Source organism: Aegilops tauschii, chromosome 6, assembly GCF_002575655.3.
Source record: "Aegilops tauschii subsp. strangulata cultivar AL8/78 chromosome 6, Aet v6.0, whole genome shotgun sequence".
NCBI lineage: Eukaryota > Viridiplantae > Streptophyta > Magnoliopsida > Poales > Poaceae > Aegilops > Aegilops tauschii.
The window spans coordinates 10,521,421-10,547,860 of record NC_053040.3 but is presented as its reverse complement, the minus strand read 5'-3'; the positions used below and the strand labels follow the sequence as shown (position 1 = coordinate 10,547,860).

Here is a 26,440-nt window from a genome sequence, read left to right as displayed (position 1 = left end):
CAGCAGGCGCACTCTCGATGCTATGCTCACCAACCATCAGCAACATCCTCGTTACGAAGACACTTATTGACGGTGGGGCGGGGCTGAATGTCCTCTCTGCTGAGACGTTCGAGACACTACAGGTGCCCTACGATCAGCTCCTCCCCACCAAGCCTTTCTCAGGGGTGACCGACCCGTCACCTTCGGCAAGCGCGACAACTACCGCACCGAGCTCATTGACTTCGACGTCGCTCACATTCGTCTCCCATACAACGCCACTCTCGGGTATCCGACCCTTGCCAAGTTCATGGCGGCGACTCACCACGGCTACAACGTCCTCAAGAGGCCAGGAAGCTGCGGCATCATCACAGTCGCTTGCGATGAGAAGGATGCGGTGTGCTCCCTCGAGCGCGCTTACCAGGCCGCGACGGTCGTGAATTCAGATGGCGAGGGCGCCATCCACCCCCCTGAGGTCGTTCCCAAGAAGAATAAGCAGCTCCTCCTCAGGAGCGCTCAGGAGGCTGGGGCATCTGACGATCGTGCTTCGAGCCCCGCGCCCTCAGCTGGGGCGCCTTTCCCTTCCGCATAGGAAGGCACGCTCGGCGCGCCCTCTTAGGTTGGGCACGGGGGCTCTCCTCTGGAGGGCCTCTGACCTGACCAGCGTCACGAGAGAGGCGTGCTTCAACACGCGCTTCCGGGAGCAGGGCACAGAGCGCGAAGCACCAAGCGCTCAGGAGTTCATCACCAAGGCAATCGAAGAGCTTCAGGAGGCGCGGGCCATGCGCGGCGAGCGCTGACCCGCGTCGCTTAGTGCAGCTGCCGCCCAGGACATGAGCGGCGAGCTGCGCGTCTGCGTCAACATCTCGAGCCTCAACAAGGCTGCTTCTCAGGAGCTCTTCTGGCCATCCCGTGTCGGAAGGAGTGGGGGCTGCCCCCACAGCTATCTTCGCATGCCGTTTGGCCTGCTGGACATGGCCGTCACGCACCAGCGCTACATGCAGGGTATTCAGGGGGCTTGCAAGGCCAGGCGCCAGGCGATCCTATCGGACGAGGCGCTCGACCCTCGCGAGCCTCCGGAGCCTCGCGAGACCGTGGAGCCAGACGACTCGTGAGGGCACGTACCTTGAGCTACGTGGAGGAAATAGGAATTGGAACATGGCTACCCGAATGCCAAAATCCAAACCCAATGTCTAAATTTATGTGCACAATGAGAATCCAATACCGCAAAGGGCGAATGCTTAGCTACTTATTGAAATATCATGGGCCGTAGCGATATCGCGCATGATCTTTGAACCCATGATTATATTCCGCCACAACATCACATCACAATTCACATGCTATTCACTGCTTGGACGATGCCTCAGACTCCAGATGTGCTTCATTATCGGCGGAAATAGTCCTCAGAAGCTGGACGACGACGCTCATTCGTGGCCGGAAGTCCGCCTCGTACTGTACACAAAGCGCCGCGATTGCAGCCATCTGCTTGCCGGAGCGTCAATAACCACGAGAGCAATCGTTAAAACTTTCAGAAACTTACCGTGAGGTTAGAAACACCAATACAACATCTTTAAGAATGGCAAACAAGATAATATGGAGAATACGACTTCCTCCCTTATTCCGACGACCAAAGGACCAAAGGTCCGCCAATCCAACGACCATGAGCGCTAGCACCACAGGAAAATTCCTGTTTTGGCAATGATAACAGAGGGATGACTCGGTTCACTTTTTTTTTTTTTTTTGAGGAAATGATTCAGTTCACTTTGAGCAGCGTGACTTTCCTATAATGAAGTACACAAACGATTCCTTGCTTTGTTATGTAGGCTTGCCCAAATCAGCTTGGACTTTTCAAGTAGACTCTTGGTAACTTTGCTTTGGCTACTGGTTTGAGAATGAACTTTGCTAAATCTAGTCTAGTGTCAAACTGCCCATCAATATGCCGCCTGTTAAAACTGCTGAGCTACCTTCCATGCTTGAATGCACTGTTGGTTCAATTCCGTTTACTTACTTAAGAGTTACAGCTTGGTACTACACATCCCACCGTCAGTGATCACTCCCCTGGCGGACAAAGTTGGACGCAAGTTAAATGCATACTCAAGATTCATTTCTTATGGCAGGAAGCTAACTGTGTTTCTACTACCCCTACATATTTTATGTCCTTGCTTAAGCTTTTTTCAAATCTGTTATTCAACACGTTGACAGAGCCAGGAGGCGTTGTCTTTGGGCCAATGATGATCTTCAACATTTGATCAAACTTTTCCATAAATTCTACAGCCGGGCTGACACACCTTGGGTTGATCTGATTTGCATAAATTAAACGGTGGCTCTGTTCCCCTCACTCAGGGGAAGGTAGGCTGGTTTTGGTGGAAAGGTGTCTCATCGTTCTTTGATACGTTCAGAAGCATTGCTCCCTGCACGCCAGGCTCAAGTTAAACAATTCTTTTCTGAAAAGATAGTGGAAAGATGAATTATTGACAGTTTCCTTCCCACGCCTATGTTCATTTTCTCTAAAAAAGGATATTTCAGTCCTGGGGTTCTCTCGGGAAGGTTTAGGTCTTTGCATGGTTACTTTTGTTGGACTGGCTAAACACAAGAGATTTAGTGCAAAGGAAAAACTGGTGCCTTGATTCGAGGCTGAATTGTGTTATGTGCCCAACGCTGATCATATTTGGATTGGCATGTTACTGAACCAAGAAATCATCTGTTTTTGGATTGTTCTTTTGATCGTCGCTATTGGAACTACTCGGGGTAGGGTAGATTACTGCTTATGCTCATCAGATTTTTTTGCTGGCCCTTTTTTTTGGGAGATCTGTGTCTTGGTCTTATGGTATATTTGCAAGGAGAGAAATGGCTTCATTTTCCAGCAGTGTCTTTTGCCAGATAGAAAGTGTTTTCAAGAGAGATTACATCATATCAGCCACAGGGTTAGACCATTTAAAACAAGCCTTATTAGCTTGGATAATCACAGTAATCTGATCTTGTTTAATAATTTTGGGGGCTTCTCGCCCATGACCTTTTTGTCTCTCTCTTTTTCTTTGTAATTCTTATGCAATTGCTCCTTTTTCACATATAAAAATTTAAGCGTAGGGGCTTCTGCCTTCCCCTACTGTTTGGGTAAAAGAAAAAAGGGTTCAAGAACATACCTTGGCGACAGCCTTAGGAGGGTAATCTCCTCCTAGCCTCCGATCCACGCATTCTTGCACCTTGCATTCAGAAAGTCTTGGTGTAGCCTGCATGTTGATGTCATTAGAGTTTTGCTATCACATCTTCTGAACAAATTATATCGGCGAATGCAATGCATACGTAATTACGTACCCATGTCACGAGGGATTTTTCGCCAGGGGGTTGTGTATTATCAACTGTCTTTCGACCGGTTAAAAGTTCCAGCAGCACGACCCCGAAGCTGTAGACATCACTCATTGTAGAAAGTTGTCCCGTCAATCGATACCTGACACAACAAAGACTAGATAAGTAGGAGACTAATGATTTTGCAAACCAGGTGGAAGAATCTGACAGCAGTGAAAAAATTTTGTTGCATACTCAGGCGCATACGCATCATAACAGGATGGAATGTGACGGTAAGTGTCTCTGTCTAATAAGTCGATATAGGCCGGTCTGGAAACACCAGGGTAACCAATCTTTGCAACGTCACTGTCAAAGAGAAATATCTTGCTGGACTTGATGAAACCGTGGGCAATGCAAGGCTGTGCTTTCTCGTGGACAAACTCGAGCCCAGTTGCAGCACCCAGGGCAATCCTCACGCGTTGTGTCCATGATAGCACCAGTGCTGGTTCAGCTCCCCTAACATTCTTTTTACCTGCCATCATAAAACACAAGAAATATCAGCTTTTCGCAAGAGACTATTTTTTAATGCAGTATTCGTAGGGTTGATCAATTTGATAATGCTTGTTACATTTGATGACTTTTCTGGCTCATAGAAGTTCCAGATTTGATATGGCACAAACGCGAACATTAACACAACAAAGTGCCCCTCTCTCCAAAGGCCTTGCTTACTATTTAGGCCTACAAAGTTAATGTAAATACCAGAAAGCACACAAAAATCTCAAAGTAACAACTCACCATGAAGAATACCGTGCAAGGATCCCCTGGATGCATACTCATAAGCAAGAACATGGGTGTCTCCTTCAACACAGTATCCGAAAAGCTGGATAATATTCTCATGTCTGAATCTTGAGACAACCGGAACCTGTAGCAGAAGGGCAGAAGTTAGAAGGTAAGCGTTGTTGTACTGGTAAACGAAGAGCATTAACTGGAATGCAGAAAAAAGGTGAAGCACACGGACATGACCTCCAAAATATTTTCTTTAGTAAGCTTCTTGATCACGGATTTACGTCCGTCTTTGAGCACTCCGAAAAAAAGTTTATTATAGAAGCCATCTCCTATTAAAGCATCATTGCTAAAGTTCCTGGTTATTTCCTTTAGTTCATACATGGAAATGGTCGGTACCACAGATGGTGGAATTTGGTCGGTGTTGTTGACATCCTCTGCCTTTCCACTTTTAGTAAGCCCAGAGTTGCTACCTGCATTAGGGGGCAATCAAAAAAAAATATCTAACATGAGAAACTGTTCAATAAACATTATATTTAGTTCTTCTATTTAGCACAACGAATATTTATCGACATTCAAGTTCCTGATGTCACAAATCTGAATGAAATTGGGATCTACTATTGGTTGACCCTGTGGACTGAACCATCAATACGATAACTTTTAGCACAGGAGGAATGGGAGTCACAAAACATGTTAAGGGCATACAAGGAATTCCCAATATTTATATCTTGTTCAATAAAAACAATGCTTTTTTACCATTGCACAGTTCACCTCTATTGAGTTAACTAGTATTAAAATTTCCATGACAATCGGAAAGAACAGTACAAATTCCTTATTACCTGTATTATTTCTGCCCTTGCGTTGGTGGTAAGCTTTTCTAATTGTCCTAAGTCTGTCTGCTACTTCAACCATTTCTGGACGCACTTTGGCCTCCATTTTCAAGCATTCGACTGCAAGTTTTGCGACACCTTCAAGAAATTTCATGTTTTTTTTATCATTCGCAATTTCCACATCAAACATTTGTCTCATCTTTTTCCCTTTTCTCCAGGCTTCAGCAAAAGTTTGAGCAAGGATGATGTTCCCGTCCACAGCTTTCTTTCGGGTGATGATTTCCAGCAAAACGACTCCAAAACTATATACATCACTCTTTGGAGTTAGAATCCCACTTTGACAGAACAAAGGGTCCATGTAACCTATGCAACCAATGACATGTCTTGTATGCTGAGTCTCGTCAGCGGCAATCAATCTTGCTATCCCAAAATCCGATATCTTTGGCCGAAGATTTTCATCTAGCAGTATGTTAGCAGGTTTGATGTCACCATGAAGAACAGGACTATACATTGAATGCATGCATGATAATGCTTCAGCTGACTCAATGGCGATGTCCAGACGTTTGTCCAAAGGGAAGGGGATAGAACCATTAGCATTGCTGCTGCAGCAGTGGAGGATGTTGTAGAGGTTGCCATTGCATACAAACTCCATAACGATCGTAAGAGCATTTACATCTGTGCAGCAACCAAACAGTCTGACAACATTCTTGTGATTTATCTGGGAATGCACTATCACCTCTTTGGCAAACTCTTCTTTCTTGGTTCCATTTTTGTATATCTTTACTGCGACTGGACGATGATTATCGAGTTTTCCTTTGTAAACCTTACCAAACCCCCCTTCTCCCAGCACGATGCCATACCCACCGGTGATGTCTTCTATCTCTTTTTGAGTGAAAGATCTTAGATTATAGTTGTTATCCACTCTTTCAAGCACCACATGTCCATTAGCATGAAGGAAATTTTTAACATTGCTCCCTTCATTATCCATTTGCAAACCAAGATCAAATTTGTAAAAGGAGGAGAGGTGTGGCTTGCCTGCGTGCGTTAGAATGTAAACTAGTATCAGTGTGCTTACTTGAGACACAATTGTTACTATGTAATATGAGGGCGAATTTTACCTCTCCAACAAAAAAGTACAGCGGGATTTAGTTTAGCTTTGAGCAAGTAAGTTCAGTTTAAAAAATAAACAGTGTTAAATAAAAATACAATCCATAGAGAAATTTGGCATCAATGAGACCTATGCTTTTGCAGGCACATCTTTAGAAGTAGGACAGAACAGGAGTGCTCTGTGCTCAGCTTGATTCAAGAACACAAGATATTGCTAGAATTACCAGTTTGGAATTGCGTTCTTATGGCAGAGAAGCAATTTTCCCCTCTTGCTGAGACGGGGGCAAGGGAAAACTGAAAAGGCCAAGGCGAACCAGGAGGAAGGGAATCGGGATTCTGATTTGTTATACCTCACATATGTGCACTATTTTGGTGTCATACCCTTGATTTTAGCCTTGAAAGATCCGAGGGGCTGCCCCTGTCCTAGGCAAAGCGGGGGTTGGGTGTCTTGTGTTTAGACTGTTGAGAAATTGCCACCCCCAAAGCAATGATCTTGAAGCCAAACCCCTCAAAGCATACTACATATTATGCTAGTCTATGAGGCAAGATTCATTCGAAAATATCCCCAAAATACCGTGTGCAGAAAGATGACAAAAAAAAACAGCGGGGGACAACGAAGACACATAATAATCTCACAAACTAAGTAAGTTTGATTCAGTCAAGCAGTGTTTACCTGTTAATTCTCTGAGTTGGCCTTGCTTATCTGAGGGTGAGATGTTCTTCCTCCCTTTGCGCGTTTGTTTACAGTGCGGGGTGAGGGGACGCGGCCAGGAAGTCAAAACAGGGAAGGAGTCAGCACGATAGGTAGGGTGTGGCGACCTAGTCAGCAGCTGCCGGCCCAGCAGAGTTTTCAATTCACCGGAGTTTGATTATCTACATCTACTACATGCCGGGGCACATTCCCCTCCTCACTTATTGGCCATGCGCCGGCGACGAGCTACCTGCCGGAGAGCATTCCAAGGAAAAAAGCATCCTCCCTGGACGGAATATATGGCAGATCTCAAATCGGCAATCCCTGGCACCGGAGGAGAAATCTACCAACCGATCCAGAAATAAATATCGGACTCACCGCGATGTGGCGAAGACGGGAAGCGGCGGCGCACCGATCGAGCCGCCACCAGCGAGTATAGGGCGCGCGCGCGGCGCGGGTTCGACTCGCCGGCAGTGAGGCATGGCGGCGCGCTCCGGCCGTGGGCGTGGTGGGCCATGGAGAAAGATCCGCACGCGGGGGTTAAGCTTTGACCGCTAGAGACGACGACGACGACGACTGCGGGGTGGACTCGACCATGTGGGGCCCTGTGTACGGTACACATGGGATGAACGAATCATACCTTTCGGTTGGCGAGGCGGGCAGCGGAGGAGGAGGCGTGTACAACTCCTCTTCCCAAGCTCTCAATGGCAATGTTGTAGAGTAACCCTTATAAATAGGTCTCAATTTTCTTACTGTGAAAGTATGATATTAAAATTTCCACCATTTGTCATGCATCTAAATGGGCCTTAGAGATAAACCAGGGCTTACGGTCATATCCATGTATAATCCAACAACTATTTGATTTATCTTAACATGCACCCTATCCACCTCAGCAGCCTAACCACATCAACAACTCTATTTTTGCAGCTAATGTCATGTGTTGCATTTAAATACACAAATAGTGGGATTCAATTTTCATTAGCACGCAACAGCAGCCTTTGAGCACCGAAACATGTGGTTTCCTCTTCGTAACAGAAGCCCACTGGAACAGAAGTGCCCCGATTCATCCTCTCCCACCTCCATGCTCATCTCCTCATCTTCGCTTCTTTCCCCTAACGTTGCGTTTGGATGTCCGTATTGGAAAGCTCCGTATTGAATTGGACTAAAATTCCAATTTAGTGAGAAACTAAATGGCACGAATACGAATTCGCCTGTTTGGTTGTTCACTGAATTGGCCCTTGAAATGTCTCTGAGGTTTCAATACCAAATCCGGTTTGGATGACAAACTTTGGAATTGCATAACGACATTACCATGAAAAGTATACCTTGTTCTACATGACTCAAAACTGAAATCTATTCACATGTTACTATAATTGAATGAATATATAACATTAAAAATTAATAAATATTCTGGAATAAATCACAACAAGACAAATGGGCTCACAACAACAATCTTCTCTTACAAACATAACACAAATTCTAGGAGATACACCATCAAGACGGCTCGTCGATTTTATCTGTGGCATAGGTACATAGACTCAAATATGATAGTTCCAAACAATATTTCAGCCTCAAATATTCATAGATGGTTGTCATTGTTAGCTTAATTGTGGCGGTGGTTTTGGTCGTCACCATCATGTCCATCAGGGTTCCGTGTGTTCCCAATAACTTCAAGCTGCGGAAATAAAGTTGCAATTTCAAAGCTCAGAAACATGGAGGCAATACATGATTCAGCATCTTCTTCAAAAATAGTTCTCACAAGGAGAAGCAACATATGTCAGCGGAAGATACCAAACATAAATAGGAAAACCTACTGTCTTTCTCGAAAGACCAAGACATGAGAGTAACCAGTGCAACTTTATTGCTCAACCATCCTATGTTTACTCTTCCCGGGCACAAGGAAAGCTTCTCCAACAATTTGATGATAGTACAAACATAAACATATAAGGCACACATCTTTAACAAATATATTTTTTAGGAAAACAGGGCTGTCCACTGCTGCCCCCCATCTTCTTAACACAATTAGAAGAGACCCCGCGCGTTGCAGCGGAAAATTCGTGATAAAGAATCTCATGAAATAGCAAGAAAAAAGTAACTACATGTGAGATAAAACAATGCTAAATAGGAAATCCCTTAAATGCATTCAGAAGGAAAACTCGCTTTGTGGAGGAACCGTTAGGATTATACTCCCTACTTGTGGCCAAATATGTATAGTGTAGCACGTAAACATCAAAGTCCAAGAAAACAGGGTATTTTCAGTAGAAAACAGAGGATTCTCAATATAAATTCGAACATAACAATCTGCAGCAGTTCAACAGATAAATAGAAATATAAATTCAAGACTGCATCAAGCATAACATCAGCAGTTCAGCACTTAAGTTCAGTAACAACAGCAACATGTCCATAGTCCATTACATGCATCACAAAGTCTTCACAATTCATTTGTCAAAAGCACACAGGAAAGGATAGAATCATGAGCGCCAAAACGAACTTCATAGAGAAACCGACAAGCTCACATGTCAGAACCAGAACTCATGTCGGTGTCCTCGTCGTCGTCACTTTCTGAAGCAGAGGAAGCAAAGAGCAGATCTTCTTGAGGAGTAACAGGGATCATCTTCTTCTTCTTACCATAGACACCCCTCTTCCTTTTAAGTGGATTAATAGCAGAAGTTCCTGGTCCAGCATGCGAGCTTCTGTTGAATCAACAAACAAATAAGCTATGGAATATTCTACCAATGAGCTATAGAATCGGAATCAACAAACAAATCCGAATCCCAAAGCCTACAATCTGAATCAACAAACAAGTCTGAATATTCTACCAATGAGCTATGGAATCAGAGGACTCCTCTACCTCCTGGTGATGTGCTTGCCCCGGCTGCTGGAACCGTGTGAGAGTGAGACTGAGATGTCATGGTGGTCGCAGAGGCGGCGGCGTGCAGAGGCCCCTCGTCGCCGGTCGCCTTTCCATCTCCCCCGCAACCGAATCTGGCTTCCAACGAAAGCAGCAGTCGGCGCTGCTGGGAAGAACAGCGCAGCCGCCGCAAACTTTTTGGTGGGAGGGAGAGAAGGGAATGGGGGAACACGAGCTAGGTTTTCTGGAGGAGGTATTATATACCATCGCTAAATTTGGGCCGTTTCTGGTATGTTTGGGGCCTTTGGGCCCCTTGTGTTTCAGTCTTTCGGCCCATGCCCGCGATTTTGCAGCGTCAGCGAAGTCAGATAGCGTCGTTTCGCGCGCGATCGAGCGGTTAGCGACAGATCGCGTTTTTTACGGGATTGCCTCGCGGGAAGGCTTCCAGCAGGCGATAGCGCCGCGATCGCGCTGTTTTCCCCCGCGATCTGAAACTTTGGTAAACATACGTTTTTGTTTTACACTGTTTAGCATGGAAAAACAGTTAGTTAGTAACCGGCAAAGAAAATTACGAACTAACCAAATGCAAGGTTAACTACATGGAAATTTGATATGTGGAGACATATGTGTTATTAACACTTCCTCATGTAGTGAAATTTTTTGTATGCAATATTTTAGTGAGTGAAAGGTTATCTGAAAGGCCATAAAGAATAATTTCTTAACTGAACAGCAAGTTACCTACGTAGACCTCGGAGTGACCAGTTATTGCTTCCAAACACTGAACTCAGATAATGAAACTTCAGATTAAACTGCTACAGGCCTTTCCCGTAATCCAATTATAAATGGGGGATTTATAAAATAAAAAGGCCTGAAAACCTGAATGTCGCGGGCAAATAAATCCGCTTGAAGGTTTCCTGCAAAATCTGAAGTACAATAAGAGGAAAGACCTCTCACGCAAAAAAATAGCTTCCGAGCATAATAACTTCTATTTTTCCTATCTCCAATTCGTTCTGACCCTGAAACGAATTAAATAGAAGTTATGAAATTTTAGTATTACACATGAAACAAATAAAAGAAAAACATTATCAATATTGTCACCTTAAACATTTCGCTGCCCCCTACACTCCATGTGGAGCCTTCTCTATCTGGCGAGAGATTATTTAACCTGAAAAATTGTTTCAAGAATCTAAAATGGAGCTTTGGTAGATCAGCGGATCAAGGGAGGGATGGATAGATACCTATAACATGTGGATCAGTATATACATGTATGCAGCAAGTTCATCTACATATACGTACGGAAGAGCTGGTGGTGGACATGAATTGTTGAATAACATTGGCATAAAACATCAGGAAGAAGGACGGGGCTTTGTTTGCACACCGTCTCACAAAAACAGAAGGAATGATGAATCACCTAATACATAAACAAAACAAAAATCATCATTTGGCTTCACGGCAGATGGAAAGAGACATTACTGGGATTCTGGGAAAGAAGGCATCAAACTGAGCCTGGGGGCATCTCGGACAGAAAAACATGTGCAAATGGTGAGGTGAAGAGGGACGAAGGAGAGGTGATTAAATGTATGGATGGTGAGCTGAACCTTTGGAATTCCTCGTCAGTTACAGACTTTTTTTGGATGCAAAGCAAACTGGACGGAGGAGGTGAAGCATCACGTGGATGAGGTCCTGAGGATTATTCATGGCCTCTTAAAGTTTACGGTAATTAAAGGATTGCTGACACGGACGCATGCATGCAGTGGGCCAAGTTGGAGAAGGAGGTGGAATGCAAATGCTAATGCTAATTGTAGTGATGTGGCATGCATGATGAGGTGGGGTGTGTGCATGTTGAGACAAATCTTATAGTTGGGATCAACTATTTAGGTATATAAGATTTAGCTTAAAATATACAAATGGTGACACTGAAGAAAATTATCTAGCACAAACAGAAACCTATGGGAAATATCTTCAATCATGCATACACACAAATCACACATGCACGCATCAAACAATAATGGAGAAGGAGGTGCTGGATAGGACAGATTGGACCAATGGGTGGGGGCGGGCGGATGGGGACGGGATGGGATGGTGGTCAAAGAAGGAAAAAAAAAACATTCTTGATTAATCCTGCGTTGCTCTGTATCGACTATGCAGTGTTTCTGACCGTATCTGACAGATATGTAAATGCTGCGTGTAGTGTGTTTAGTACAGTTCAGACCGTGTCTTCAGAATGGATATTTTCGATGGCACATTGTTATGTGCGTGTACTGCTATTTGTCAAGAACACGATCTATTTGTTGTGCTTGTCTTAACAATCCTTTCGATGTAAAAGCAGTCAGCAAAAGTGTATTCCATTTTCATGTAACGACAGTTATTACGCTTGCTTTCTGCACCATGCCTCTTTCTTATCGTGCTGTGACATCTCCTAAGTACTCCCTCCGTTACTAAATATAAGGCCTTTCAAAGATTCCAATATGAACTACATCCGGAGCAAAATGAGTGAATCTACACTCTAAAATATGTTTATATACATCCGTATGTAGTCTGTATTGAAATCTCTAGAAGGGCTTGAGGATTAATTATTCACGCCGAACCAGCTATTTAACATAAGCTAACCCTAAAACATTTTCAGGTGCGGCAGTTTCAGTATTGTGTAATGTTTCTAGGCTTCTAGCAGTTTATTAAGTAGTCTGCGTAATGTTTCTAGCAGTGTGTGAAGCATGTTTCGATTATAAAGGAAAGCTAAGGATGGAAGCCTTCTAGTATGATCCTTATACGAATCCATGTATCACGTTTCTCCAAGCTATGCTGGTTAGAGACATCAGCCGCATTCCACAACATAACAAGTAGCGCTTACCTTTCCCCAATGGCAATATGCAAGTTAACCCACATCTGTATGCCATACTTCAGAGTTTCTTCCAACCTGGTGCCTTGAAATACACAAAAGATTGGACAGTGAATGGACAGCCTTGCAATCTTTCATCTTTATCTTCAAATCCTGCAGCTAGCCACCCACAAGCAAAGAACTGATTTCTGTCTTTAGTGAAAAGCAAAAGCTAATTCTCTCAATGAAACAGCAAAAGGGTATCACTACTTTCTTTTATTCAGTCTAAGGCATTTGTACACACACACAGAGACACACAAAAGCATGAAGCACGCCAATTGTCCCTGCTTGGCTCTCCATAGGGCCATCTTGTACTAGCACCTGAACAATCTATTTGGCCTCTATCGAGCTATGTACTCTCCAGATAGTTCCAGATGTTCAACTTAACCAAGGTATATATTAAACTAGCTCATCTCACATGCTGCCTGCTTCTTCAGATTTATGAAGCTAGTTTTATTTATCGTGCCTTCTTGCATATCAATGTATACAGGAAGTTAGGATATTGTTGAAGAGCTGACCGGATCTTAAGTCCAAAATGGAATCAACTTAGAGGCTATATAGATTGACAGATCTGGCAAATTCACTATGCGTACAGAGGTATTTTTACAAAATCACTTTTCATTCCATTCTGCATGTTATATTTTACATCTACTTGAGCATAGTTTGCAAAATATTTAATTGTGGTACATTTGGGTAGAGTTTTCTATATATCAGCACGGTCATTAGTTAGTTCAGATCATGTATGTGCATACTAATGTGCATGCCCCTTTAGTATTGGTTACGTAGTTTTAACATTGAACTGATTCGCAAGTCCCCTCTGCACACACATGTAGGTCATCAAGGCGGACTCCATTGATGTGGCTGTCGAAAGGATTCTTTGTGAACTTGGGTCGGACACTAGAAGAAGCAGCAACCGAGAGAATGCCATCTACTTTGATGGATGGGATGGCCTTGGGGCATCTGCCGTCCTGCAAGCCTTAGCCAAACGCCTCACACCATCAAATGAGGCATTGGCTAGGCCTGCCGGGCTGGAGTTTCAGAGAATCATCCACATCGATTGCTCAAAGTGGGAGAACAGAAGAGCAGTGCAGAGGGAAATCGCGCAGCAGCTGGAGCTTCCCAGATGGGTGATGGACATGTTTGACAAGGAAGATGAGGAGGATGATTTCAATGGTTTAGACCAAGGCTCCCGCGGTGAGATAGAACAAGTTAACGCAGAGATCAATCAAGCTATACAGATTTCCAGGTTCCTGGTGATCCTGCACAATGGAGGCAATGAAGAGATTGATATATCACATTTTGGTCTTTATCTATATGGGTATGCCAATAGCAAGATGCTGTGGACTTTCTGAGGGAGGTTTCGACTTGACCCCAAGGTGATAGACAATGTGAAGAAGAGCACAACAACACATGTTATTATTTCAGCTTCCAGTGGTGGGCGAGATCCGCAAAACCTTTGGTCTTATCTAGTGCACCATGAGGCTGCACAAGTTTCCCGCAATAAGGATGGTCATTGCATCATTGATCCGGCAATTGCTGCTGAGTGTGCCAAATATATGCTAAAACGATGCTGCATTGGCCCTCACATCGTTGACTATGACTGGGTTGTCCATACCAGTAACTATTGGGTATGCGATGGGATCATCACACTGGCAGACATTGAGAGAGCTTGGCAAGTTGGAGATGTTCTGCAGCGTGAGCTGCGTTTGTTGGGCACTGAAAACCGGCATAATATTGGTGATTTAACAGTAATGCCTTCCTCTCACCTGTCAAGGTCTACCGAGCATATTCCATACTGGATTTCAAAAGCAACTTGTCGATTTGTGCTCAGCCCCTCTGGAGTTATGCCCGATGACATGTTTCAGCACTCACACCGGCTCGGCGTGCTCAAGCTCTCAAGGTGTACCTTCAGCTTCTCATTGCCTCCATTCCTATGTTGCCACAGCCTGAGATTCCTGTGGCTTGATCATTGCCAAGACATCCAAACAAGAACACACAACATAGATGTAGAAAAGGAGGAGGAGTTGGACCACAACACCACAGTGTTGTGGGAATGCTTCCAAAGCTTGTGGGTGCTTGACCTGCGCCACACGGATTGTGATCAGATCTTGTCCGCGAGGGTGATGGATCTCATGATCCAGCTGAGGGAGCTAAACGTGATGGGAGCCAGGAACTGGGACATGAGCCATCTACAGGGACGGCTGCGTAACATTCGCAAGCTCCGAGTAACAAAGTCCACCTGCTACTTCAACAACAATGTGTTCTCAGGTATGTGGAACATGGAGCTTCTTGATTTTTCTGGAAATATCGTCAGACAAGGCATGGCAACCTTATCTGGGCCAGAAAGCAACAATAGCCTCAAAACTGTGATTATTGGTGGATGTGATGGGTTAAAGATTATCTCTTTTAGGGGATGCAAAGAATTGAAGAACCTGTTCTTGAAAGGATCATTGGGGAATCTCAATGAGCTGGACCTCTCAGGCACAAGAGTAAAAATGCTCGACTTTGGAGGAGTGGAAACCAGTTCAATCCCCAAGAAGCTTATCTTGCTAGGCTGCGAGAAGCTCCGGGCAATATTGTGGCCTCAGAAGGTAATAAGGGAAGGATGGTTTGGTGTGCTGCTGAGTATCGACACCATGTCGACATCAACATCAGCTGACGGAGGGGAAGCACCACTTGCACATCCACATGTCGATCCATCCATCCAACGACAGAAAGAAGAAATATTTAAGGCTCGATGGCGGATTTCTCTCATGGATACAAGGTTCCTTAGGTCACTTTCTCCTGTAAGATGGTATTTAGGAGGCTCATCCATACATATTGATGTCTGTCATGCAGCTACCGTCGGTGGTAGCAACATCCAAGGAACAAGCAGTGACGAACTAGTGCAAGTCCAACCGCATACAAGTACCTTAATGGACTCAAAGTACAGAGATATACTGAAGGGCGGCCCAGTTGCAATAGTGATGATGCGGGACTGCCCCAAGATATTTGTAAGGCAATGGACCCAAGTGGTCGCATGTATCATAAATGTGATCATGCACGGGCAGAGCAACAAACTCTTGGAGGATAACCCGTCCATCACCAGTATCCCTGGACAGGCAGATACTTGTGCTTTATTATTGCCTCATTTTTTATGTGAAGCGGCTACATCACTGCATGTGTACGATAACCCGGCCATCACCAGTATCCCTGCACCACCCCAAGGATCAGGATGGAGAAGTATAAGATGGTGTCGAATGGAAAGGTGCCCCAAGTTACACACGGTCTTCACTACTCCTGAAGGCAGTAATGTGAAGAGCTTTTTCTGGCTGGAGACATTCTGGGCCTCCCAGCTCCTCTCTGCATGCTACATCTGGGACAGGCCAACCCAAAGCTACTTTTATAACCTGAACCTCTTGCATCTGGACCATTGCCCCAGGCTCGTACATGTTCTCCCCTTCTCCAAATGGGAGGGAGACACCTTGGGTGCACTGGAGACCCTCGAGATAGTGTACTGTGGTGATCTCAGGGAGGTCTTCCCTTTGGACCCTCAGCTTCAAGAGCAGGATAAAATTCTAGAATTTCCAAAGCTGAGGCACATCCACCTGCACGAGCTCCCCATGCTGCAGCGCATTAGTGGGTGCAGGATGTGGGCGCCTAAACTAGAGACCATCAAGATCAGGGGCTGTTGCAGCCTCAAGCGTCTGCCATTGGTCGGACGCAACACCATGCCGCCCAAGGTGGACTGCGAGAAGGAATGGTGGGACAACCTGGAGTGGGATGGGTTGGAGAAGTACCACCATCCTTCCCTCTACGAGCCGAGCCACTCATTGTACTAGAAGGCCCAGCTGCCGAGAGGTAGCCTACTCAGGTGATCTATACATATATATAGCTCTTTCTTTCTTTACTCTGCAAAGAAACTTACCTCTTTGTATGTCGAACCAAGTTACCACCTTTTCTTTTCTAGAAAGTGCAATTATATGTGGTTAATGTTTTGTAACATTGTTTTTTATTATTTTTCTTTAGGAAATGCATCCTTTCGGTGAGTTCATCTTCAGCACTTCATTCAACACAATATGCGTAAACCAAGTGCTACCTACCTGAAGCTTTCTGCCTCCTGTTTGATTGGTTTGTTAGTTCTCTACATCAACATTGCCATGGTGTCGTATTGTGCATTCCAGTTTGGTTTGATTTGATTTGGTTTGTTATAGTCATCCTTTGCTCAATCGGTCCAACTACTTGTCATCTGGTTGCATAGATGAGGGTACAAAAGCTTTCGAGCAAATGACAAATAAATTAAAGTTGGCATTCAACTTAGCCAGTTATCGATTGACTGTGATATGTAAGCATCCATGGTGATTGTGATTATTGTCTATGTGGTGTTTGGTTGTGTTTTGAGTAATCTTCTGATTCTAATTTGTGAAATGAATGATGTTGATGATTGACGTGTGTTGCGTACACAAGAGATTGGTTTTAGATCAATTGCTATGGTCGCTTACGAGTAGTTTTTTTTTTTGCCTGGTGGACCACAAATAGCAGGCTATACCGGATTTTCTAAGAAACAAGCAGCCCCCTCTCCCAGCCCCCGGCGCCCCCTCCTCTGGCGACACGAGGGGAACCCTAGTTGTGCCGCTGCCAGTTTCCTCCTACTCCCCCGAACATACCAAATTGATCTGAATCTGTTCCAACCGACCGGGTGGACGAAGCGTCACCGGGTATGGCTCTAACAGGACAAATCTAGTCAATAGGAGTATGAAGAGCCATGGTAATGGAGATGTGTGGGATCCCGCGTGCACGTCCATCAATACCTCGATTTCTGCGCATCTTGTGATGTCTCAAAGGAAAGGTGGGACACGTGACAAGTAAACAACAACGGATGTTTCGGTGTCTTCTGGTATAAGGCACGAGGAGGGGCTCATTTTGCTATTCACCATGTCATTCACCTATGTCTTCCCTACACACACGCTCTTCGCCATTGCCAAGCTTTTACCATTTTGCCCCCAAATCTTCTTCGCTACAACCACTCTTTCGTCCTCGTCTCCACACCTCTTGACCTAGATCTGATGCGCAATGGAGAGGGCGAGGATAGTCTGCAGCTTGAGCTCAAGGAGGATTAGCTATGGGACTACAGGGCGGGGAGCAATCTTGGGTCCACCTATGACCTTATCGACTTCATGACGAGGAATTGGAAGTAGTGCACGATGTTCTTTCATGACCTAGACAAGCTCCAGGACGCAAGCCTTCTGCTGCCAGGGAATCTGGTCCTGCGGCGGTCGGGGCTGGGGCTGGCGGTCCCGGTCCCCAGTCTGGACTCGTTGTCCGGTGTGATCTCTCGCATCCCGTGCACCCGTTCTTGCGAGGACTACTCTTTTACTATGGGATTGAGCTCCATAAGCTCGTTCCAATAGTATTCTCCACGTCGCAACCTTCGTGACTTTCTGCGAATGTTTCCTCGGCATCCGCCCCCACATCAATCTGTGGTGCCCATTCTTCCATGTGAATCCGCACCCGAAGGCGGACCAGTGAAACATCGCAGGCGGTGTCGGAATACATATGTGCAACGACGTGAAGTACACCAGAAAGTGCTCACCGAAGAACTGGCGGGCGAAGTGGTTCTACATCACCAACATCAAACCGGGTCTGCCGACCTTCAACCTGGGCGAGCTTGACCCCTCAAGACAGCTGGGTGAATAAACATGAAGAGGAGATCATGATGAACATGCTCCCCATCGTGGAGGAGATTAAGAGGGTGAAGGCATCAATAGTGGGCATCTTCACTGTTATCAAGACTTTCCTGTGGCGCGGAGTCTAGTCGCTGCAGGCTAAGGCTGCCTACATGTGAGTACCTTGGGGAAAATGACCCCACCCGGTGTGTCAGTGACGGGATCCATGTGAATAAAGCATGTAAGTAAATAAAGGGAGGAACATGGTCATCATATGAGAGAGTTTTTACGGTACCCTATACCGCTGACGGTGAAGGGAGACGGTGAAGGGAGCGGTATATTAAAATCTAACCACTCATTTTCTAAGGGTAGGATAGACATAGATTTGTTGTCATGGGAACCGATAATGGCGACGGGAAATTGATTTGTTGTCCCACGAGTCCTCAACGGTTTCCTTCGGCCTCCTCCTCATATTATGGGGGCATTGTTCCGATACAGAAAAAAAGAAGTAAAGGTAATGTAATTCTGAATGAATGACAAGTCCAACTTGTCTTATGTTTAACTAGTCTCACTTCTGATCTCATGTCTCCATCAACATATTTCCTTGACACCACTTGGCCTTTATCAACCAGTTTGCACTCAAGGTAACATTATTAAGGTGTACCCTCCGGACTCTATAGACCACTAGTGTGTCTTATACCGACTCCGTCCATGACCACGGACATGGCTACTCGAATAGTTTAGATATTGCAGAGGTTGCACACTGTACCCGTACGATGGAGCATCCTTTGCTAGGATACCCTGCCAAGATTATCCCTAAGCCATACACTTTTACCATGTTACCAGCAAAGGTCCAACTTTACTTTGAGAGAGAGGAGCTGGACCTCATCACCTTTTCTAGTGATGTCGTCTATCCCCCTTGAAACACTATTGACACTCCAACTCAACAGGTCAAGGATCTCACAATTTAGTGTAAGTCTGGACTCATGAGGTCACATTTCCTGCTCAAGTCGCTCTAGGGGCAACACCAATAAAAAACATGACAAGGAGCTAAATCAAGGACTCCAAACCCGGATTCAAATGCTCTACATGGGAGTCGATCCGGCAGGCTTGAAATACACAAATATTGTTCCACAATAGCTAAATATCAGTCATCCGAAAATCCGATTTGGGTCAGTCAATTTTCGCTACAAGAAGGAGAAAGGTGTGACAGCTCCCGGGTGCTCCTACACCCTCATGAACAATAAATTAATTTTTTTAAATCAAACAAATTTGAAACTATGGGGGATCAAAGATGATCAAACTTTTGATGCTCTTGCAAATTTTGCCTCCACAAATAACACTTGAGAAACCCTCACAAAAACAACAAAAATATTGCTCAAAAGTGCACATAAACTTTGAACTTTTTTTGTTTTTGTAGGTGAGGCCTCCTCGAATGCTATGTGAGGATGAAACTTTGCAAGAACATCGAATGTTTGATGTTCCAAGGTTTCTTTTTTTAACTTTTTTTAAAAAATTTACTGTTCATAGAGGGTGTAGGGGCACCCGGGGGTTGAAAGTCCAGCAGAAGGAGAAAGGAGGCGTCGGAGGGAAGGAAGAAACAGCCGTGGGGGGGGGGGGGGGATCGCCGCAGAAGCTTCCCCATGATCTATCTTAGGGTGGGGTGGGGTGGAAGAACGGTGGTGATGGGGCGGTGGTGCAAGTTCGTCGGAGAAAAAAATGGCGAGATACTGGGCTAAAGGGATGGTCAGGGGCGGCGGCAAGATCGGCGGTTGGGGGGAATTTTCGAGGAGGGCGGTGCGGCAAGGCGGTCGCGGGAGCGTCGCCGGCGTATGCGGCCCGGCTGGTGACAGCAGGCAGAGGGAGGAGGAAGAAGACAGACACTGCAGTGATGCGATCTGGAAAGCGTTTGGAGGAAGAAGACATAATCTGGTTCGTTCGTTTTACATCTAACGCTTCAAACTAATCCAGGCCAAATTGAGTGACCCAAATCAAAATTTCAGTTGATTAACTCCTAGCCATTCCCATATTGTTCAGTTAGCAGGAAGATCCGGCAGTGAACAGACAGCATCCGAGCATCAGAATCAGTCCCTGACCAGAATCCTCTATCTTTATTTTTAAATCCTGCAGCTAGACAGCTATAAAGCAAAGAACTGATTTCTGTCTTTAGCTAAAGTAAAAGGTAATCCCTGCAATGAAAGAGAACAAAAAAAGGAAAGCAAAAGGTAAAGCATCTTACTGCTTGCTTCTATTCTGTCCAAGGCATTTCCAGGCAATTGTGTGCACTCACAAGCTTGAGGAACCCCAAATATCTCGTTGCAGCATTTAGCATGTTTTTTTTTTTTTTTGCTCTCCAATCTAGCCAGCTAGTAGTGACACCTGAACGATCTACTTGGCATTTATCGAGCTACAGATTCTCTACATAGTGCCATTTAATCAACTTAACCAAGGTATTTGACTAGCTCACCCTACTCCTGTACTAAATCTGCTTGTCTGATTCTTTCGATTTATGTGAGCTAGCTTTGTTTATTTGCATCTACTTATATATCAATGTAGACAGGAAGTCAGGAACTGATCGACAAATTAATATGGAGATTGCTGAAGAGCCGACTGGTCAATTTTAAGCCCGAAATGACTTGCTAGAGATCGACGGATCCGATTCACTATGCGTACAGAGGTATTTTTGCACTTACAGAAATCACCTTTCATTCCATTATGCATGTTATATGTATATATATATTATATCCATTCAAGCATAGTTTATAATATATTGCTCAGTTAGTAGAGTTAAAAAACAGTTAGTTCAAAAAAAGAAAACAGATAGTTGTGCATAGGAATATTGCCAATTGTCTAACACCACGGGTCAACTTGTCGTGTAGTTTATGAATTAGTAGTATGGAGTCTAGTTTGAAGTTTTGACTGATTCTCACCTCACCGCCGTGCACACACGCAGGATATCAAGGCGGACACCATTGACGTGGCCGTCGAAAGGATTCTCGTTGAACTTGGGGCAGACACTACAAGCAGCAGAGAGAATGCCATTTACTTTGATGGTTGGGATGGTGTTGGGGCATCTGCCGTCCTGCAAGCTCTAGCCAAACGCCTCTCCATATCAAATGAGCCGTCGACGAGGCCCACAGGGCTGGAGTTTGAGAAAATCATCCACGTCGACTGCTCAAAGTGGGAGAGCACAAGAGCAATGCAGAGGGAAATTGCAAAGCAGCTGAAGCTTCCCAAGTGGGTGATGGAGATATTTGACGAACAAGACGAGGATGATGATTTCAATGGGTTGGGCCAGGGCTCCCGAACTGTGATAGCACAAGTTGTCAGAGAGATCTATCAAGCCACACAGAATCGCAGATTCTTGGTGATTCTGCACAATGGAAGCAATGATGTGATTGATGTATATAAATTTGGTCTCTATATATATGGATATGCCAATAGCAAGATGCTGTGGACTTTTCAAGGGAGGTTTCGTCTTGACCCCAAGATGATTGACAATGTGAAGAAGAGCACCTCAACTGATGTTGTTCTTTCAGCTTCAAGAGATCGACGAGATCCGCAGGAGCTTTGGTCTTATCTACTGCACCATGAGGCCGCACAAGTTTCCTGCGGCTGCAAAAAGAATGGCCACAGTATCATTGATCCAGCAATTGTTGTTGAGTGTGCCTTGTATGTGCTGAAACAATGCTGCATCGGCTCTCCTATTGTTGACTACGACTGGCCTGCCCACACCAGTAACTATTGGGTATGCGACAGGATCATTGCGCTGACCGACATTGACAAAGCATGGCAAGTTGGCGATGTTCTGCAGCATGAGGTGCGTCTGTTAGACATTGACAATCGGCATAATACCGGTGAGTCAACAATAATGCCTCCTTCTCACTTGGCAAGGTCTACTGAGCATATGCAGTACTGGATTTCCACATCAACGTGTGGATTTGAGCTGAGCTCTTCTGGAGTTATGCCTGATGACATGTTCCAGCACTCACACCTGCTCGGCGTGCTCAAGCTCTCGAGGTGTACCTTTAGCTTCTCATCGCCTCCATTCCTCTGTTGCCATAGCCTGAGATTCCAGTCACTTCTGCACTGCCAAGACCTCCGAACAAGAACAAGCAATGCACATCATTACCACACAAATTCAGACAAGGAGTTGGACAGCAGTACCACGATGTTATGGGAATGCTTCCAAAGCTTGTGGGTGCTTGACTTACGCTACACAGATTGGGATCAGATATTGTCAGCACGGATGATGGATCTCATGACCCAGCTCAGAGAGCTAATCGTGATGGGAGCCAATAACTGGGACATGAGCCATTTACGGGGACGGCTGCGCAACATTCGCAAGCTCCGTGTAACAAAGTCCACGTGCTGCTTTAACAATGATGTGTTCTCAGAGATGGAGATGTTGGAGCTTCTTGATTTATCGGGAAATACCATCACACGAGGCATGACAAGCTTATCTGGGGCTGCAAGAAACCGCAGCCTCCAGACTGTCATTATTGGTGGAAATTATGGGTTAAAAATGATCTCTTTTAGGGGCTGCAAAGAATTGAAGAACCTATTGCTGAAAGGATATTTCTCGAGCCTTGAAGAGTTGGACATCTCGGGCACAAGTGTGAAAACCCTCGACCTTGGAGGAGTGGATGCTACCTCACTCCCCGAGAGGATCATCTTGCTAGGCTGCGAGAAGCTCCGTGCAATATTGTGGCCACAACACAAAGAAAGCCAAGAATGGTCTGGCATGCTCCGTATTGACACCACCTCGACATCAGCACCAGCTGATGGAAGGGGAGTGCCAAAGGCACATCCACATGCCGATCAATCTCTTGAGCAGCAGAAAGAAGAGAAGTTTAAGGGGTGGCAGATTTCGCTTCCAGATGCAAGGCTCCTTAGGTCACTTTATCCCGCGAGATATAAATCCTTAAGAGGCTGCCATATTGATATCTGCCATGCTGCTACCCTTGTTGGTAGCATGGTCCAAGGAGCAAGCGGTGACGAACAAGTGCAGGTCCAACCGTATACACGTACCGTGGTGGACTCCATGTACAGAGATTTCCTGAAGTACCGCCCAGCTGAAGCAGTGACGGCATGGGAGTGGGACTGCCCTAAGATACCCCTGCCACCGGCACCGCTAATGCGGAGGTTTCTCCAAGTGACATGTATCATAAAGGTGATCATGCACGGGCAGGGGAACACACTTTTGGAGGATGCGAATACCAGTGCCTTATTATTGCCTGATTTTATATGCAACGGGGTTTCATCGTTGCATGTGTATGATAACCCTTCCATCACCAGTGTCCTTGCACCTCCCCAAAGATCAGAATGGACCCGTCTAATATGGTGCCGAGTGGAGAGGTGCCCCAAGTTACACGCAGTCTTCACTATTCCCATGGTCCGCCAAGGTATGTTCTCTGATAACGTTTCCACAGGCTTCCAAAGTCTGGAGACATTCTGGGCGTCCCAGCTACTGACAGCACGCTATATCTGGGACTGGGACTGGACAATGGCCACAACGCACATTAAACACTCTGGTAACTTTGAAAGTCTGGTATTCTTGCACCTAGACTATTGCCCCAGGCTCATACATGTGCTCGTCTTGGCCACACCTTCGGTCACCTTGGGTGCACTGGAGACCCTCGAGATAGTGCAATGTGGTGATCTCAGAGAGGTATTCCCATTGGGACCCGAGCTTCAAGAGCAGGATAAAATTATAGAATTTCCCAAGCTGAAGTACATCCACCTGTGTGAGCTCCCCAAGCTGCAGAGCATCTGTGGGCGTAGGATGTCTTCCCCTAACCTCGAGGCCATCAACATCAGGGGCTGCTGGAGCCTCAGGCGTCTGCCGACTGTCGGAGACAACACCAAGCCCCCCAAGGTGGACTGCGAGAAGGAATGGTGGGACAACCTGGAGTGGGGTTGCATGGAGAACCACCACCCTTCCCGCTACGAGTCAAGCCACTCGTTGTACCACAAGGGTCAGCTGCCCAGACGCAGCGTACTCAGGTGAGCTACTTCAATTATCTTTCCTTTTGTTAGCACCTGGATATACCACGGTAACATTTGTTATTATCATGATGATGGTGGAACCCAGCCTTTCGAGATCATATGGAAAAAGAATCTCCCCTACTTAAATGTGAATAAGTTTACTTATATGCTGAAGCCAAGTTTTGTTTTTCATAAAACGGAAAACAAATGCTATTATATAATTAGTTGCCAATATCGGTTTATTATGCTGCAGGTAATCTGCCATTTCCATGAATTGGTATTCAGTTCCCCTCAACCTGCAACCATATGTCGGTCATGCACATCTACAGAACTGAAGCTTTCCTATCGTGTGCGTTGCTGCCCCTGCGTCCTGTGTGACTGGTTTATCTGTGGATTCTCCGCGTAAGCATTGTCTGCGTCTGCGCCATATTGGTGTCTTGGCGCAGCTTCCAGTTTGATTTGATTTGGTTTGGTTTGATCATAGTTGCTCGATCCATCATGTGGTTGCTTAGATGTTGGTACAATCTTTCGAGCAAATTAGAAAAAAATAAGAATGGACGTTCGGATCATGTATCATGAGCTCGGGAGTACTCATGATGCTGCCGGAGTGCTCCTTCTATGTGTGGTGTGGTGGTGTTTGCTTGTTGTAGTACAAATAGTCGGCCATGGACTGATTGTGTTGTAAGCATAAATTACAATGTGTGTTGTTGTTTGCTACGGTATTAATTGACACTATTGACTGACTGTAATTCGTGAGAATAAATGATGATTTTGTGTGTGCTACCATTTTCAGTCTGGTTGTAAATCCATGTCAGAGGTTCTTAATGCCCGAGAGACTTTCTGCATGGAGTAGCACGCAGCTTCTCAGAGAGGTTAATGCTTTCCTGCCCTGCCATAGAATGAGATTTGTGCCAGCATTTGCCAAATTTGTTTGTATGGTGTAGAACAAGAATATATATTTTTGAGGTCAGAAACATTTTTTTTAATTTCTGCTAGAAAGATGGTGCATCGAAAAATTGAAATCTGGAGAGTCAAAATACAACGGGATAGGGCTATGGTACAGGTACGTAGGTTATGCAGTAATAAGCACGATTATGTGCGTTGCTGGAATCTCCCTCTATAAGGCGACTGAGATTACAGCACCAGCTCTATCAAACTACTACAGCTTAACACGACCTCCTTGAAATTCTCATGCTCCATTGTGTTAGAAGCACTTTGGATCGGGGTAGGCTAGATCTTTCCGGTGAACCTACCTTCTGCTGGTGCTGACGAGCTCGATCCAGCGCCGGCCATGATGATGGCGGAGTGTGGGCGAGGTGGTGGCGACGGAGCTTCCCGTCGGCCTAGCGCAAACCCTAGATCGGATTGGTGTGTTGGTGGTGTTGTGGTGCACGGTCACCTCGTGATGCGTGCCCTAGCACCCCACCTCTTTATATTGCGCTGGCGACAGGGGCCCACCAACCATGGTTTGGTTGGACGCCCCCGATCAGGGCGCGAGTCAGGGGCCCGTTCGACCCGTTGGGTTTGAATGGGAGAGAGATCAACCTAACATTCTCCCCCTTGATCTTAACTTAACTTTTAACCTTATACTTTCTAGTTTATTTGTTTCATCACATATTGGTACATAGAGCATGTTTCATCGTCACAGCTCAATTACCGATAGAATCATTCAGCTACAACATACGTTTTGTTCAGAAACAAATTCTGTTCCTTTTGGACCTATCCAGGAATCATAAGGCTTTCCTTTAAACCCATGCCGGCTATGTTGGAAATATGCCCTAGAGGCAATAATAAATGGTTATTATTATATTTTTGTGTTCATGATAATAGTCTATTATTCGTGCTATAATTGTATTGTCCGGAAATCGTAATACATGTGTGAATACATAGACCACAACCTGTCCCTAGTAAGCCTCTAGTTGACTAGCTCGTTGATCAACAGATAGTCATGGTTTCCTAACAAGATCGTGTAGTTTCGTTTGCTAGAGCTTTTCCAATGTCAAGTATCTTTTCCTTAGACCATGAGATCGTGCAACTCCCGGATACCGTAGGAGTGCTTTGGGTGTGCCAAACGTCACAACGTAACTGGGTGACTATAAAGGTGCATTACGGGTATCTCCGAAAGTGTCTGTTGGGTTGGCACGGATCGAGACTGGGATTTGTCACTCCGTGTGACGGAGAGGTATCTCTGGGCCCACTCGGTAATGCATCATCATAATGAGCTCAATATGACTAAGGCGTTAGTCACGGGATCATGCATTGCGGTACGAGTAAAGAGACTTGCCGGTAACGAGATTGAACAAGGTATTGGGATACCGACGATCGAATCTCGGGCAAGTAACATACCGATTGACAAAGGGAATTGCATACGGATTGATTGAATCCTCGACACCGTGGTTCATCCGA

The 26,440-nt window shown here is 45.3% G+C and overlaps 3 protein-coding genes and 1 long non-coding RNA gene across 5 annotated transcripts; 2 read left to right on the top strand and 2 right to left on the bottom strand.

Annotated features, from left to right (window-relative positions):
• Positions 1-1,145: 1,145 nt before the first annotated feature.
• Positions 1,146-7,263, bottom strand: LOC109767479 (uncharacterized). 2 transcript variants are annotated; one of them, XM_040391606.3, is made up of 9 exons: positions 7,051-7,263; positions 6,655-6,958; positions 4,884-5,909; positions 4,285-4,517; positions 4,057-4,183; positions 3,517-3,793; positions 3,292-3,424; positions 3,120-3,206; positions 1,146-1,458 (listed from the first exon to the last, which is right to left on the bottom strand). In XM_040391606.3, the coding sequence occupies exons 3-9, from the start codon at positions 5,860-5,862 to the stop codon at positions 1,321-1,323; spliced, it is 1,974 nt and encodes a 657-aa protein (XP_040247540.1). In that variant the 5' UTR covers positions 5,863-5,909; positions 6,655-6,958; positions 7,051-7,263; the 3' UTR covers positions 1,146-1,320. The 2 variants fall into 2 exon arrangements, with proteins under 2 accessions (XP_040247540.1, XP_045085454.1); XM_045229519.2 differs by lacking the exon at positions 1,146-1,458 and adding an exon at positions 1,753-2,034.
• A 1,661-nt stretch (positions 7,264-8,924) lies between these two features.
• On the bottom strand, positions 8,925-9,764 carry LOC109767481 (uncharacterized). The gene is made up of 2 exons (XR_012186963.1): positions 9,524-9,764; positions 8,925-9,365 (listed from the first exon to the last, which is right to left on the bottom strand). It is a non-coding gene; the product is annotated as an uncharacterized lncRNA (long non-coding RNA).
• A 2,891-nt stretch (positions 9,765-12,655) lies between these two features.
• LOC109767483 (uncharacterized) lies at positions 12,656-16,771 on the top strand. Its single transcript, XM_020326237.4, has 4 exons — positions 12,656-12,793; positions 12,892-12,998; positions 13,235-16,254; positions 16,410-16,771. Exon 3 carries the CDS (start codon positions 13,958-13,960, stop codon positions 16,220-16,222), a length of 2,265 nt encoding a protein of 754 aa, XP_020181826.1. The 5' UTR covers positions 12,656-12,793; positions 12,892-12,998; positions 13,235-13,957; the 3' UTR covers positions 16,223-16,254; positions 16,410-16,771.
• Positions 16,772-20,360: 3,589 nt separating this feature from the next.
• LOC120967283 (uncharacterized) lies at positions 20,361-24,797 on the top strand. The gene is made up of 2 exons (XM_040393895.2): positions 20,361-24,052; positions 24,288-24,797. Exons 1-2 carry the CDS (start codon positions 21,246-21,248, stop codon positions 24,289-24,291), a joined length of 2,811 nt encoding a protein of 936 aa, XP_040249829.2. The 5' UTR covers positions 20,361-21,245; the 3' UTR covers positions 24,292-24,797.
• Positions 24,798-26,440: the final 1,643 nt, after the last annotated feature.

What these genes read in the sequence shown, in the direction of transcription:
- LOC109767483 (XM_020326237.4), top strand. Translation starts at nt 13,958, where the DNA reads ATGCTAAAACGATGCTGCATTGGCCCTCACATCGTTGACTATGACTGG.
- LOC120967283 (XM_040393895.2), top strand. Translation starts at nt 21,246, where the DNA reads ATGCAGAGGGAAATTGCAAAGCAGCTGAAGCTTCCCAAGTGGGTGATG.
- LOC109767479 (XM_040391606.3), bottom strand. Translation starts at nt 5,862, where the DNA reads ATGGATAATGAAGGGAGCAATGTTAAAAATTTCCTTCATGCTAATGGA. An exon ending in CAAGGGCAGAAATAATACAG is followed by an intron (nt 4,518 to 4,883) that starts GTAATAAGGAAT and finishes CCCCTAATGCAG; the next exon opens with GTAGCAACTCTGGGCTTACT. An exon ending in TATGATGCGTATGCGCCTGA is followed by an intron (nt 3,425 to 3,516) that starts GTATGCAACAAA and finishes TTGTTGTGTCAG; the next exon opens with GTATCGATTGACGGGACAAC.